This window comes from Capsicum annuum, chromosome 5 (genome assembly GCF_002878395.1).
Source record: "Capsicum annuum cultivar UCD-10X-F1 chromosome 5, UCD10Xv1.1, whole genome shotgun sequence".
NCBI lineage: Eukaryota > Viridiplantae > Streptophyta > Magnoliopsida > Solanales > Solanaceae > Capsicum > Capsicum annuum.
Window position 1 is genome coordinate 14627434 of NC_061115.1, and position 16846 is coordinate 14644279.

At 30.3% G+C, this 16846-nt stretch overlaps 3 protein-coding genes across 3 annotated transcripts; all 3 read left to right on the plus strand.

The window, feature by feature from the left end:
• The first annotated feature begins 3509 nt into the window (after positions 1 to 3509).
• LOC107853904 (40S ribosomal protein S21) lies at positions 3510 to 7201 on the plus strand. Its single transcript, XM_016698892.2, has 4 exons — positions 3510 to 3768; positions 5957 to 6052; positions 6168 to 6300; positions 6932 to 7201. The coding sequence occupies exons 2-4, from the start codon at positions 6003 to 6005 to the stop codon at positions 6995 to 6997; spliced, it is 249 nt and encodes an 82-aa protein (XP_016554378.1). The 5' UTR covers positions 3510 to 3768; positions 5957 to 6002; the 3' UTR covers positions 6998 to 7201.
• Positions 7202 to 12835: 5634 nt separating this feature from the next.
• Positions 12836 to 13579, plus strand: LOC124898429. The gene is made up of 3 exons (XM_047412076.1): positions 12836 to 13001; positions 13114 to 13295; positions 13385 to 13579. Exons 1-3 carry the CDS (start codon positions 12836 to 12838, stop codon positions 13577 to 13579), a joined length of 543 nt encoding a protein of 180 aa, XP_047268032.1.
• A 189-nt stretch (positions 13580 to 13768) lies between these two features.
• LOC124898430 lies at positions 13769 to 14676 on the plus strand. Its single transcript, XM_047412077.1, has 2 exons — positions 13769 to 13854; positions 14076 to 14676. Exons 1-2 carry the CDS (start codon positions 13769 to 13771, stop codon positions 14674 to 14676), a joined length of 687 nt encoding a protein of 228 aa, XP_047268033.1.
• Positions 14677 to 16846: the final 2170 nt, after the last annotated feature.

Consider the following 16846-nt stretch of genomic DNA (forward strand, 5'->3'; position numbering starts at 1 on the left):
GTATTTGAACGGGTTCTCCCGGGCCTTCTCGGCTTCGGGTGCCAGTCCGGCCCGATGGGATTTTGGGGCGTGACATTGGTATTACTAATACATTAAAAATGGTGTGTATTACTAATACACACCTTAATACATAATACAGTGTATAACTAATGCAAGTATTAATTATACATAGGCTAAAAAAGATATCAAACAAGATACTAACAATACATTAATTAATGCATGCGTTATTTTATTCAATACACTCTACCAAGCGATCCCATAGGGTGCAAAAGTATACCAAACAAGATATTACTAATACACATTAAACTAATGCATGCATTAGTTTTAATACACTCTACTAAATGATCTCTTAATGATTAAGTCTTAGTTCCGGATTTGAATCACTAAAACCTATTCAGACCTACTAAGAGTCAAAATTTTAATAAAAAATAATGCACTTAATGATTTAAAATTTGAATTATTTATATCTAGATTTTCATTAAGTGCAAACAAATGGAGCCTAAGATGGAAAAGTTATAGTTGTATTGTTGCGTTAATATTTGGAAACAGCGTAAATTCAATTCACGAAACAAGTGCTTGAGAATTTAACTCAGAAACATAACTTGGGTTGATTAAATAACTAATTACTACGTATTCCCTTGTCGTCCAATTAATTTACTCCTTCCATTTAAAAAAAAAAAATGATTTGACATGAAATTTAAGAAAATTATTTTTTTCATCCCATCTTATAATTTTAAATTAAAATTACGTTAAATATATCAAAATACTTTAATTTTATTGTCTTATATATGCTATGTAAAAGGTTAAAATTAAAGTATTAAAAAATGGGAAAATTTCAAAAATAACAATTATAGAACATTAATTGTAACTTTTATAGCAACAGTTTCATAATTACGAAAAATAGCAAATTGTATTTTGTATTTAAGTAAATTGTTGCTATACAAATACATATACAACAAGATTAACTGTCCTTGTTTTAGTCAAATTAGTTGAGTAAATAAGGAAGAATTATCTCATCTAATTAAATTCCCATAAATTACTCTTATTTAAATTAGTAGATTCCTTTTTCAAATCAAACAAAAATATAAAGATTATTATTTCCATGATCTACAAAATTTCAAAATATCATTCTCTTATATCTCTAACTATTTTTCTTGATAGTTTTTCAGTTTTTTTTATCTTTTTTATTTTATTTTAATTTCTTTTTCTTTTTCTTTTTCAATTTTTTATTTCCACTTTATTTTCTCTCTTCTACTTCTCTTCTTTTTTTTCTTTTTTGTTTTTTATTTATTTTTTTCTTTTTTTCCTTTTCTTATTATTTTTTTTCTTTTTCTTTTTCTTTTTTAAAAAAAATTCGCTTTTATTTTTATACTTCTATTTCTAGTTTCTATTTCTCTTTCTTTTTTTTTTTTTCCTTTTTCACTTTTTTTTTGAATTTTTCTTTTTCTTTTTTTTTTCTTTTTCTTTTTAACTCTTCTATCTCTATCTTTTATTTTTAAAAGACAAATATCTATATCATATATATATATTCAAAAAATATACAAAATAAATAGACATACAGACCTGCATATGTATTTACGGTAAAAAGCATACATATATATCTGCATATGTATTTACAGAAATACATATCTGACTCACATGTATATATAAACATATAGGACACAAAATCTCTATAACAAAAATGACAACTATATACATATACATATAGGTAATAAAAAAATACATATACATATCTTAAAACAATAAAAGAAAACAAATAAGTACATATGTTACCCTCTAAAATGACATAGTATGTACAACTCAAAGACAAATTCAACACCGTATAAAATATATATAGCTCTGCATATGTATTTACAGAATATATACCTGATCCATATGTATATTCTTATTCTATACGGGTCACTTTTGTATTTCGCAAATACATATGAAGATATATAGTATAGTTATATTTGTTACTATTTAATAAGAATATGATATGTATTTCATAAATACATATATATGTTCTGTATGGCTATGAATTTTGTATGTTTTTTGAACGTGTGTATGTGATATACATATTTGTCTTTTCAAAAATAAAAGTTAAAGATAGAAGAGTAAAATAACGAAAAAAAAACAAAAATATAAAAAGAAAAAAACGAAAAAATGAGAAGTGAAAAAAAAAAAAGGAAGAAAGAGAAATAGAAGTGTAAAAATAAAAGAAAAAAATAAAATAAAATAGAAAAAAAGAAGAAGAAAACGAAAATAGAAAAAGAAAAATAAGATATGAGAAAGGAAAAAAAAACGTAAAAGGAAAAAAAAAAGAAATAAAAGAGAGAAAATAAAGTGGAAAAAAAATAAAAAAGAAACAGAAATCAAAATAAAAAAATAAGCTGAAAAAAAAACTAACAAGAAAAAAATAGGTAGAGATATAAGAGAGTGAAAGATAGTAATGATGTTTTATTTTGAAATTTTGAAGATCGTGGAGATAATTATCTTCAAATATGAAAAAGGAAAAAAAATGAAAAAATGAAAAAAAAAAAAAAAAATAGAAGAGAGAAAATAAAGTAGAAATAAAAAAATGAAAAGAAAATAAAATAAAAAATAAGATAAAAAGAAGGGGTTAAAGATATGACTATATTTGGAGGAGGTGAGATAGTGGAGTGAAAATAGGAAAATGTAAAGTAATGAGAATAAAACATGCACTTGTTTAGTTAATGAGTAAAATAATACTACTCTTGCTATAAACTGTAATTTTACAAAAGTGTTATCATTTATTGTAATTATAGTCTTAAATATGATACTTTCTGTAATTTTTCCTTAAAAAAAAAAGGTCGATTTTTTAAAAATGAATTTAAGAGCAAAATAAACCATTCTTTTTAAAACAAATAGAATATACTCTCTCCGTTCCATTTTACTTGTCCCAAATTGAGATGACACAGTTATTAAGAAAAATAATAAATAATATGGCTAGTTTACCATAGTACCCCTATTAAATGATGTTTACATTTTAATTTAAAGAAAAAATAATTAATGCAAAGGATAAAACATGAAAAAAAAATTGTCTTGTCTTAATAAGTAGAATGGAACACCAAATTAAGAAATTTGGGAAGAATAATATAGAACGAAGGGAGTATAATTTATTTAAATATTCATCGTGATTGAATATATATGTTAAGGTTGGAGAACATAACAAAAAGAGAGAATAAATTTGACAAATATTATTTTAATTTTGAAAGTGCACATCAAACACTTCAACTCGTTCATATGATTGGGGGTGTTTCTATAGAATCGTGAGTCTCGCTTGTGTATAATGAAATGAGTTAAACGATAATTATTTTTATGTGTCACATTTTTTTAAGTTGTATGAAAAAAACGATATTTTCTATAATTAAAAATTAACATAACTTTAAATTTTTCTCAATAGAAATGATTTATAACACATAAATGATTAAGAAGTGTATTAGCCAATGAATTTTAAGAATATTTTTCTTTAAATTTTTGCGAAATTAAATAGTGCTGCCAGAGGGAGTAACTAATTTGGAGGTAATAGCCAAATTTCGATTGGTATATAAAGAGCGATTATAGCCAATCTCTCCCAAATTCTTAACGGGTCTTTTCAAATTGCATCGGGTCGGATGAGTCAAAGGATCCATTTTCGTAATTACTCAAAACAATTAGGGCTATTTAAGTCAATCCCTACTGAATTAGGGTTTTAGCTATAACCCTTTAAGCAGCCGCCCTGGCACTTCTATTCTCCTTTGTTGCTTTTGCTCTATATTTGCCTTCCAGGTACATTCTCCTTATCACCCAACTTATTGCCAATTTTTGTAATTTAATTGTATTTCCATGCTTTCTATGTAAATATAATAGATAATTTTTTTTCTGTGATTTATTTTCATGTAAAATAAATGAATAAACTATGTGATGGAAGTGAAATTTGTGTTGGGCTTTGTATTAGCGTAATTGATTTCTATCCTTTTTATTGATTTAAACTTTTTGATTGTGTTAAAAGTAGTATGATTTGAAAATCCGAGAAGAGACAAAAATCCTAGGTGATTTCATCCCATGTATCCTAGCGACCTATTGCGTACCCATTGCTGGTGGGATAGAGTTACCTAGTACCTATTGCGTACCCATTGCTAGTGGGAGGTGACAGGTATTCTGTGAAATTAGTTGATGCATGCAAGCTGACCCAGACACTTGGTTAAAAAAAGTAGTATCCTTTGAAGCACATAAGGATGTGACTATTTTTTGTTTTTGATTACACTCACAGCCTAAGGTGCTTCAAACATACTAGTTTAACACAGTCAAAACAAAGTTGAAACATCCTGTGAAATCAATTGAGATGAGCGCAAGCTGATTTGGACACTATGATTATAAAAAAAAAGTAGTATCCTTTGAAGCACCTAAGGATGTGACTATTTTTTGTTTTTTATTACGCTCAACGTAAGTTGCTTCAAACAATATTAGCTTAACACAATCAAAACAAAGTTGAAGCATTTTGTGAAATTAGTTTTGATGCACGCAAGCTGACTCGGACACCATGATTATAAAAAAAAGTAGAATCCTTTGAAGCACCGAAGGATGTAACTATTTGTATCCTTTTTGGGTGCTTTAGCTTTGTTTTGACTATGTTAAACTAGTATTATTTGAAGCACCTTAGGTTGTGAGTGATTGAGTGTAATCAAAAACAAAAAATGCAAAAAAGTTGTAGTGACCCAACCCACTGGTGATATTGTCCACTCTAGGTCTAGACCTGCACGGCTTTAAAACGCGTCACTAGAGTGAAAGTTTTGTTTACTTATATACCCTTTTGTAACAGTCCAGACCACTAGCAATTTTATCTGCTCTGGGCCTAGACCTAGTTTTAAAACGTGTCGCTAGAGTGAAAGGCTTGTTTATTTATATACCCAATATCTCTCCTGTGTTTTGCCGATGTGGGACTCCTTATTCTAAGTTGGGGTGTCACAGAAGTTCCGAGGTATGTTGGAGCTTTAAGTGCCAAGTACAAATAAATTGGGTTAAAGGGAGAAAAATGTTAATTTATATGATTAGTCCAATACTAATAATTGTAATCATGAATGACAAAACATATGAACAATGAAATTAAAAAAAGACTATGATAAAGTGAAATACTAGTTGTTTAGTGTCACCACTTCAGAAGAGGCTTATTGATGCCACCTTAAGCGACTGAAGCGGTCAACATGTTTCGAGTCTTGCTTTAGGGCTTAGGCGTGCCTTTGACAACACCTGCGTGGGCTTAGTGGATAATGAGATCCATGAGTTCTCAAGTTCAATATCCAATAGTCTGAGAATTACTAGGTGACTTCTTCACATCTACCCAAGCTATCCTGGTACCTGTGAGCAAGTTGGCTCGGCACCATGGTTATAATAAAAGTAGTATGCTTTGCAGTTTAGAGAATGATGTCTGTCCAATAATGCCCTGTTGTTAGTGATCTTCTTAATGAAAAGCTATTATGATTCATAATGTGGATGAGAATCTTTGTGCTCACACTTGGGGAACATTTTTTTATTAGTTACTAATTTGGAATTTTGTTTGTGAAGATAAATGATAGAATTCCTCCCCCCATCCCAGTATATGATTGTGTTTTTTATGTTTTCAATTCTTCAAATTTAAGAAATGAAGTTATCATTTTGTTATCAAGCCAACATTGTATTCACACTTCCAGAACTATAATATGTCCACTCTATTGATCTCTTAACCTCCAAATGAGTCAAACTTTTGAAATCTCTTGATATATCCATTTGATTCAAATTTGTGTCATGTGGAGTTGGATGGTTGAAGTTTAATTACTTTCACTTTTGTGGATGCCTTTGCAATTGTTGGAATAATTCTACATTACAATATCTGTTATGGTAAAGTGTAAGTGGCCTAATGTAGGCTCGAAACACGTGAAAAAAGGGGCATTTTTTGTTAGTGACTTGCACCTTAATTTTCATTTCCTTTTAAACACAGGAGCTCTCCACTTCTAATAGTCTAGTTGTGTAAAGAAATTTCCAAGATGCAGAACGACGAGGGACAAAACATGGACCTTTACATCCCTAGGAAGTGGTATTTATTTCTTACTTCCTAACACTTTGGATTAGATTTGGCTTCCTCTGTTTATCTATATTATGAAGATGTATATTAGGTAATCCTAGATAACTAACTTGTTATGTGGGTGCAGCTCTGCCACTAACAGGCTGATCACTTCCAAGGATCATGCATCTGTACAGCTCAATGTTGGGCATTTGGATGAGTTTGGCCGATACACTGGTCAATTCACCACTTATGCTCTCTGTGGATTTATTCGTGCCCAGGTATTCTGAATATCATGTTAAATGAATTTTATCTTCGGATTGTTCTGATTCATGCCAAGCAGTTCTTTTCCTGTCTTCAAATTGCTTGATCTTTCCAATAATGAACCATCGTTGTGCCTCTTTGAATTATAAAAAGCATGCTATACCTTTTTCTGGGGAATAAATGGTTGTCCATTACACTCCTCATTAGCCTTCGGTTGTGAGCACATATGATTCCAATGCTTCTTTGGTCTGAGTTCCTTGTTGCATTCCAGTTCTCAGGGGAAGTCTGTTTTTCCTGTCCGGTGGTTTTTTCAGCCAAATCTAAACTGAAAATTTGATCATTGATAACGAGTTTTTGTGTGCTACAATAGCAATATTAAGGCTCTGCTCATATTGGTTGTTTATCTTCCCTTGTCAAAAGCTTATGACAGAAAGAGAAACGCCTATGTCACTTGTATCTTAGTTATATTTTGAGCCATGAATCTATCGGAAACAACCTCTCTCTGCATACATTCTACTCGCCTCAGACCTCACTTGTGGGATTACACTAGGTTGTTGTTGCGTTTGTTTGTGATGGGTTATCTCATTTGCCTTTAATATTCATAATTTTTGTGCTGCTGCAATTGACATGAGAACCCTTTCTCTGCAGGGAGATGCCGATAGTGCTCTTGATAGGCTCTGGCAGAAGAAAAAAGCCGAAATTGGACAACAATGAGAATTTTCTATTTGTTTTTGTATTACCAGCAGTACTTTGTTGGAGTTAGTAGCTTGTTATGTTTTAATGTTTGAAGTTCATAATTAGACAAAATGGAATTACTGCATCAACGTATTTGTTACTTCTAAGTGCTGTAACTTGATTTCCTGTTTAAGAAAGTTTTGGAGATAGAGAACAATATGAGTTCTTTGAATCATTTTAGCATATCTCATGAGCCATTTCTTTCAGTTGCTATTTTCCTGGCATTGAACTTGTGGTTCTCGGAACCGGCGAATCTAGGACTAAAACAAGTATGATTGCACCACTAAAAAAGAATTGCAAACTTCTATTTAGTGAGAGTTGGTCCATAGACTTCTAGGTAAATAACTCATCCTTTAATTAAGTGTACCATTTAACTTTTTTTTGTAGTATTGGTGTCAGCGAGAAATGATTTATACGATTCAAAATTGAAGAATAATTTATGATTTTCGAATATTTTCAAGTTCAAAAACCAAGCGACTGTCTACAGAGTTCAGATTTTTGTAGTAAATGTTTAAATATGTACTGAAAACTCATAATGAACTCTCAAGCTGACCATTTAACGTAATTTTTACAAAATATCTTAAATAAATGCGGCAACTACAAATTAAAAGATTTCAGAACAACATGTATAAATTATTTTTTAAAATTTTATGAACTTTTTAACAACATATATAAATTAGTTAAGTCATGTGAATAATCTTAATAGGTTATTTGATTGATTAAATGAATTTTTATATTATTAGTGAGAGCTTAATTCACACGTCTTGCACTAATTTAATTTAAAAAAAAAGAAACGACAGTAACACAAAAGTCTGATTTAGCTCTTGTTTGAATTGACTTATTTTAGGTGTTTTAAAGAATATTTAGTGTGTTTGGGTAAATTAAAAAGTATTTGTAAACACTTAACCACCCTATGGCATAAGAATCTTTTAGTTTTTTGTTTTGTTTTTTTTTTCACTTTATTTCAAAAGTAGTGTATATGGAAAAGTAAAAATACTTGTTTTCAGTTTTTTCAATAGCTGTCAATACAGGCAGATCCAGCCTAGTCGAACTAGCCCACACGAATTTTGAAGTTTGATGGGTCAAATCGGACTGGCCCATTAACATGACAAGCCAAAAAATAGCAAACTCAACCCATCACACAGTAAGCTGCAAACCTCCACGGGCTAGCCCACTTTTTAAAATATATTAACTTTATAATCTTAATTTAAATTTTAAATTGCTAATTACATAAATACGTACAATATAATATTACATGAAGTTACTACTTGTTAATCAAGTCTCAAATTTACAAAAAAAAAATCCAAATAATCTGTGAAGTTAAATAACGTTTGACACCCAATTCAAACCAAATTGAGATGTTGAAAAACAAATGAAGCTGTTAATAAGTAATAATATAACTAGCTAAATAATAATATTAACGCATTTTTGTTTTAATTGATCACAATAAAACACAAAGAAATGTCAATATTTAGTCCATTAAAAGTAAAAATGAACTCAAAAAAAAATTCTCATGGTACTTATGAATTATAGCGTGTTCAACATCGCCACATTATCTTTATCAAACATATTTGGTTCCTAAAAAATTTAGTATTTTAATTATTTATATATTTTATAAACATATTTAATATTTAAATATCTATGATGTTTAATTCTTAGAACTCTATTCTATTTTTTAAGCATTTTTTGTTTGCCCCATGGGCCAACGGTCTCATACGGGTCGGGCTATTAAACAGGCAGTAAAAATTGTAGCACAGCCCTATCAAATTACAAGTTGCACCGGGCCTGATCCATATTGACGGCTCTAGTTTTTTCACTCTCCACTTCACTCGCAAAAAGTCAAAAACAACTTCAATTTATATTCCAGATAAAACACAACTCAACTCCAAATTTTTAAAATTTTGATGACCAAACACCTACTCAGTTTCAAGCTATTCTTTTCATCTCATATTAGTTATTTCATATTTAGTTGGTCTTCTTACTAAATCAAGAAAACATTAATTAATTTTTTTTCCATATTACTCTTGCAATTAATTTTTTTAAAAGTATTTTTCATTCAAAATATTTTTTAAGAGGTAGATTAATAAATTATTTTTTACCAACTAACTAATGACGTTAATTTTTAATGGATAAGGTAAATACCGTTTCAATTTTTTTCTATTTTCATATGTCGTTGAATTTTGAATGAAAAAATTTGTTCTTTAGACTTTAGACTCGAATAAATTAGATTAATATCATTTTAATTTTGAGAGTGTACATCAAACACTTCAACTCGTGTATATGAGTGGAGGTGTTCCTATAGAGTTGTGAGTCTCCCTTGTATATGATGGGAGACGTTAGAGATAATTATTTTTACGTGACACCTTTTTTAGTAGAAAAAAAGTTATACGACAAAAATGCGTCATTTTTTTTTAATTGAAATCAATTTTAACTTTGACTTCTAGCACATAAATGATTAAGAAGTGTATTTGTCAATGAATTTGAAGAGTTTTTTTCTTTAAATGTATGCAAAATTAGGGTCCGTTTGACCATGAAAATTTTTCTCTTTTTTTTTAAAAAAAAATTTGGAGTTGAAAATTGTGGTGTTTGACCATGAAAATTCGGAAAATAATTTCGAAAATTTTTTCTGAAAGGGAAACAAGTTTTTGTTGTTTTCATAATTTTCCAACTCCAATTCCAACTTTTATTATTACTACATATAACCCCAATCTTTTAAATTTTTATATAAAACTCTCCTTATAACATTACTTTTTCAATATTACGTATATAGCAGTTTTAAAGAATAAGATAATTATAATTTCAAACTTAATGTTATCCTAATTAATATATATCTCTTTTTCTCTCTCATCATTATTTTTATCCCTTATTTAATTTTCTCCCTTATTTAAGACATTATTTTACTGCTAATTTATATTTATACCCATAAATATATAAAGTATTACATTTATAATAGAAATATACAAAATGTGTTATATATAAAGTTTATACCATGTATATACCATATACACACATAGAAATATACAAAGTATTAAGAAACATACTAAGCATATTTATAATATAAATATACAAAGTATGTTATATATTAAGTTTATACCATATATATACCATACACACACATATATAAAATACAAAGTATAAAGAAACATACTAAGAATATTTATATATTTATGGTATATGATATAATATACTATAAATATGCAAAGCATGTTTTACATAGAAATAATTTATTCACACACGGTAAAATCTTTCATGTATAAGAAAATTAAAGAAATAAATTAGCGGCACCCTAAAATTTAATAATAACTCATCATTTCCTATATTTTAGGAACGGAAAATGAAGGAATTAAATTAAATAAATTCCTACAAAAATAAATTTGTTTGAAAGATAATATTTGTTACCTAAAAAATAGGAAGCGGTGATCCGTTAATATAACATCCATATTTAAAATTTTCAAATATGAGAAAACGGCTATTAATCTAAATATTATATATGTCATAATTGAAATTCATTAAATATGACCATGTATATGTAATTATTTTTATAATAGTGGCTAATTGTGTTCTTTTTCCATTAGTAGGTAAATTTTGGTTTGGTGATTTTGATAGTTTGTAAAAGTTAGGATACAAAATCATATTTAAAAAAGTTTTTTCAAAAGTCAAAAAAAAAAATTCAAAAAAGACATAGCCAAACACAACTCCAATTCCAATTTCAACTCCAACTCCAAAAAATTTTAGTTTTCATGACCAAACGGCTACTTAAATAGTGCTTCCAGAAGGAGTAACTAATTTGGCGGTACTAGCCAAATTCTGATTGATGTTATAAATACATTATCATATATAATGAATATCTACTTTATCATATAAGGTAAATGTCTATTTATAGAAAAGTTAGAAACCAGGATAAGTTTTTTCCTATAAATAAAAGGGTTTCTTTTATTGTAATTAACCCCTCAAGAATTCCTCATGAGAAATAAAAAGTCTCATCCCTTCTCTCTCAGTTCTTCTTGTTACTTTATATTTCATAACACTTTATCAACACGAGACTTTACCAACAAGGTGAGATTATAAATTTAAAGATAATTTCAAGATTAATGATTTCTTATGTTATATTTATCTTTTGTTACTAATGATATAATTATTGCTGGATTTGAAAAAAAAATTGATTTGGAACCAATTATATTTTAAATTTGTTCATGAAGAACAATAATGTTAAAAGATATAGTGATGAATTTAAATCTCATCTCATTAAAAAGGTAAGACATTTGATTAAAAATTTCAATGCACCATGATGATAAAATGTTGGGTTTAAGTCCCAACGAGTTATAGCCCAAAACGCCTTTTTATATGGATAAGATTGAGTTTGAATCTTGATACATTATATTAATGAAATTATGATGGCTAAGGTAAAATAATGGGTGTTTGTGAAAAGTCATGAGACATGTCCCACTGAATATGCTTCATTCTCTAAAGTGAATATGGTAGCAGTACATAATATATCTGAAAGGAGACAAGTGATTGAATGTACAAATATAAGAGTGAAGGGACAATATAACAATAATCATCAAAAGTGATAATATTTTCACACGCTTATTATGACCAGGGGCGTACCCACGGTGTAGTCAGAGGGTTCACCCGAACTCCCTCGGCAAAAAATTACCTTGTTATATAAGGTAGAAAATCAGTATTTATGTACATATATTAAATTTGAACCACTTGAAACAAGATTGTGGGATAGCTCAGTGGTTCTAAATCCACTTCTTGGGTCACTCCTTCGGCCCTCGCGTCGTGGGTTCGATTCTCACTAGGGGCGCGGATTGCTTATTTTTTAGTATCTGTTTCGTAACATGCTTTAATAGCTGTCCTTACAGCTATAATTAAAAAAAAAGACGCACGTTCCAACTGTTTTTTTTTTAATTTAATATGAATTTTATTAATCAATAAAAGTTGAATACTATTAGGTGCATTGGGCCCAATCTTATCCAAATAAAATAATGATCGGATGCTTAGCTATGGCCCATACCCAATTCTTAATACATATAAATAAGAACAGTAGGCTTTCCTAAATCATTTTGCTCTTTTCAATTCCGTTAAAATTTCCCAACTTCAGCAGAATTTGAGGGTTGCTACACTGCTGGTTCGTTGATTTGTGAGGCTATCGTTGCGGATAGTTAATTATTCGCCTGTTTCTATAATCCTGCCAGTTGTTTGTTGATTCCCCAGTAACTATTAGTAACTAAGTATCTCCATTTCAGTAGCTTTGTAACTTCAAATCAATTCTTGACGATTGTTGCTTTCTATTCAAGAGTAATGAAGAGATATTTTTTTGAAATCTCAAATTCAAGTTTTGTCGCACATAGTCAACCTAATCGGGAAGAAAATAAGAATAAGTTAGGAGTATCATCGCATTTTTCTCAAGAATTTGACTTAAATACTTTAAAGGCTGATCCGGATGAAAGAACTCCAATTTTAGAATTTCGTCCAAATGATCGTGACACGGTTAGAAGAGCGTATCTTCTGGAAAAAAAACTTCTCAACCTCAACTACAAGAGTTTTCTCAAACGGAGATTTGTGGAGATATGCGACATTTTAATCGTAAATGGTATGACGAATTTTCTGGCTGGTTAGAGTATAGTGTAAGTAAAGATGCAGCTTATTGTTTGTATTGTTATTTATTTAAGAGAAATAACAATCGTCAAGGTGGAGGTGAAGTATTTTTGAGTACGGGTTTTAGGAGTTGAACAAAAAAACTAGCCTAGAAACACATGCTGGTGGGATTAATAGCATCCATAATTAGGCAAAAAGAAATATGAGGATCTAATGCGGCAAGAACAATCTATTCATGATTCATTTGAGAAACAATCTAGTAAAGATAAGCATCGATATCGCATTCCATTGACAGCTTTGATTGATGAAGCAAGGCTTCTCGTGAGTCAAGGATTGGCATTTCGGGGTCATGATGAATCTAAGTCATCATTTAACAGAGGTAATTTTCTTGAAATTTTCATTTTATGCTCAAAAGTGTGATGAAATTCAAAAATTTGTGTTGAAAAAGACTCCTCAAAATGATCAAATGACTTGCCCAAGAATTCAAAAAGAAATTGTGATTGCTTGCAAGATTGAAACAATTAAGGGTATCATAAAGGAAATAAATGGTGACTATTTTTCTTTATTGGTTGATGAATCTTTTGATATCTCACGCAAGGAGCAAATGGTAGTTGTTTTACGATATGTTGATGATAAAAGATTTGTGATGAAGAGACTTCTTGATATTGTTCATGTAAAAAATACTAATGTTTTATCTCTAAAAGATGCATTGTCAATTTACTTTCTCAAAATTTCTTGAGTTTATCTTATGTGCGTGGACAGTGCTACAATGGAGCAAGCAATATGCAAGGTGATATCAACGGTCCTAAGATGTTGATTAAGAAAGAAAGTAAATCGGCTTATTCTACTCATTGTTTTGCTCATCAACTTCAATTGACTCTTGTTGGTGTTTCTAAAAGATGTCTTCAAGTAGGAGAACTTGTGCACTTGGTTTCAGATACTTTTAAGGTGTTGTGATCTTCTTATAAATGTATGAATGAGTATAGAGAATCTCAAAAAACAAAAATTCAGGAGGATTTTGATATGGGTGAGCTTAAAATAGGTAAGGGCTTACATCAAGAACTTGGTATTTCTAGGGCCTGTGATACTCGTTGGGAATCTCACTTCAAATATTTTAATTGTTTTATTCCTAAGTTTGATACAATTATGGATATACTTGATAATATTGTTGAAACTGCACATTCTTTGGATGAAAGATCTAAGGCTACAGGATATATTAGAGTTGCTCAAACGTATGAGGCTGCATTCATATTACATTTGATGAGAGAAATTTTAGGAATTACGAACGATCTTAGTACATATTTACCAAAAAAAAGAGCAAGATATTGCAAATGCTATGCTACTTGTTGATGTAGCCAAGAGAAGGTTGCACGAGTTGAGGGAAGATAATAAATGGGATTCGTTTGTTTCTGAGGTGTCTACATTTTGATGAGTTGTATGCTAACTCTGGAAGATCACGACGTAAACCTGCTGACTATACTGTCTTTCATCATTATCGTGTTGAAGTCTTTTGCAAAATAATTGATTGGCAATTGCAAGAACTTAATGATCGTTTTGATGAGGTGACAACTGAGTTGCTTCATGGTGTTGCTTGTTTGAATCCGATAAACTCATTTTCAAGTTTTGACATCCAGAAACTATTGAGAATGACTGAATTATATCCTGATGACTTTGATGAACTTAATATGTGTGCACTTAAGAATCAACTTGCAAATTACATTATTGATGTTCGTGACATCGATAAAAGGTTCTCCAATTTAAATGGACTTTGTGATCTTTCAAAACAATTGGTTCAGACAAAAAAACATTCCTGTTATCCTCTTGTATTTAGTTTGGTGAAATTTGCGTTGCTTCTGCTAGTTGCCACTGTATCTGTTGAAAGAGCCTTTTCAGCAATGAAGTTTCTTAAGAATGAGTTGCGGAGTAGAATAAACGATGACTTTTTGAGTGGTTGTATAATTCCTTTTGTTGAAAAAGATCTGTTTAATAACGTTTCAACTGATGATATTATTTTGTCTTTTCAAGCAATGAAACCTCGTCGAGTGGTATTGTAATTATATTTTATTGACGTATTCACACATTTATGTTTTTATTTTTTTGAATCCCCTAAAGAAAATTCCTAGATCCGCCACTGATTATGACTATAAGATATGTTAGAGAAAACTTCTCTACATTATATGTATGTCTCGATTTACTCATGTCACACCCTTTTTTTAACCAAAAGATTCATTTTAAAGTTTGAAATAGTTTTTATTATTAAAATGACAAAATGAAGATTTGTTTCGAAAAAAATTCATTTTACAATTATATTCAGAATCGTCACTTGGCATAGATCGGGAATGCCAAGTCACATTTGGAAATCCTTTTCAAAACAATTTGATTCTGAAAACTGGTTTGCGAACAGAAATTTCGGCTGAAGAATTTTGTTGACCAAAGGGAAGGTGTTAATCACCCCTCAGTCCTGTGGTTCGACCACGATCGCTTGGGGGAGCGTATCAACTAATTTAACATTACGAATGTATAAACCTCACAAAAACACATAAAACAATCAATCAAACACATAAAAACAAAACAAATCCAAAATATAGTGTCCAATCCAATTATACAGTCCAAAATAGAAAAATGTGAAAATATAAATCATATTCTAACCTACACTAATCTTAAACTGCACTCCAATGCTTTACCCGATGCCTCGGGCCATCGTCACGGACGTCCTTCAAGTACAAAATACTTTGGGGCATTCTCCGGTGAATAAGTATAATATAAATATAACCTCGGGACATTCTCCAGCGAATGAATATATCTTCAAATCTTGTGTGATAAAGTGAAAGAACTATTCACATGCACATTCAAACATTCAACAAAACATCGTTCCTAAAATTCATCTATCTGAACCTAAACTTTTATCTATTTATTCGATGGCCTAATCATGATACTATCGCGTTTAACATTTATATTTGCTCCAAAATGACCAATGATAATAAATCAGACTAAACAATATTATTTTTTATCAATTCTTATTATCCAACCCCAAATTCCTTTTTAACACCAAATTTTTGCAATTCAAGATCACTATTTTAATAATCCACAATCATTTCTTCAACGAAATTAAACAAAACAAATCAATATCATCCAATATTTAATTATGTCTAACATAAATCAAACACATATGACAAAATAAAATAAGAAGAGATAGAATTGGACCTTTGAATAATTAATTTTTGTTGATAATACTAATATTTAAGCAAACCCGGATTTGGAATCCCAAATAAAACACCTCGACGACAAACCGAACTCCAACTCGATATCACGAAATAACAATTCGAACAGATTTAAATCACCGAATAACCACTATTCCGGTGATTCTCGCGTTTTCCGACTAAGAAGTCCAGAAATCAAAGGGATTCCAGCGACTTTTGGGACTGATTTGACTGAACTGATGACAGAAACCGATTCCGGCGCAAATGTTAAGTCGATTATGCAAAACTGAAGCCGATTCCGGCGAACTTTCACCGGAAAAGTCAAACCTAGCCGGAATCTCACCGGTTTTGTTCAATTTTCCCGATCTCTCTCTGTTTTTTGCTCCAATCTCTCCCTCTCTCGATTCTCTCCTCACCCAGTGTGTGTGTAGTGTATGTGTATTGTGAAGCTGCCTCGATTTTTCGGTGAGCCACTCTTTTTCCGGTGAAGTTTTGTACGCCTCTCTCTCCGTGTGTATTGTGCGTATATAGTGGTCCTTTTTTGTGAATGTGAGTGTGTGCGTCCATTGTGAGGTATAAGTTGTGTGCTGCTGCCTGTGGATTCAATGGAAATTCCTCCCTTTCGTCATGTGTATATGAACTGTGGAGTGAGAGAAAAAATGGAGAGTAAATTGGGGAGTCTCCTCCGTGGGTCTGTTTTGTGTGTATTGATATACTGTGAAAAACTGGTGGGTTTGTTAAGGAGGTGGGGATCACGTAGTGTAGGGGTAGGGTACGTGGGGTATGTGGAGGTAGGTCGGTGAATTGGTTTGGATAAAGTTTTGTTATAATAAGAAAATATTAGAGATTTAATTTGTTAGAGATTTATTGAAATTTTATTATTTTTTTATATTTTTGTGGGATATAATCGTATAGATGAGGGTGTACGATAACGTGAGATAAAAAATTAATGAATTGGATTTTTTGAGGAACAAAATCAGATGTTTACGGGTCATGAAGTAGCAATATCATAAAATAAGTTATA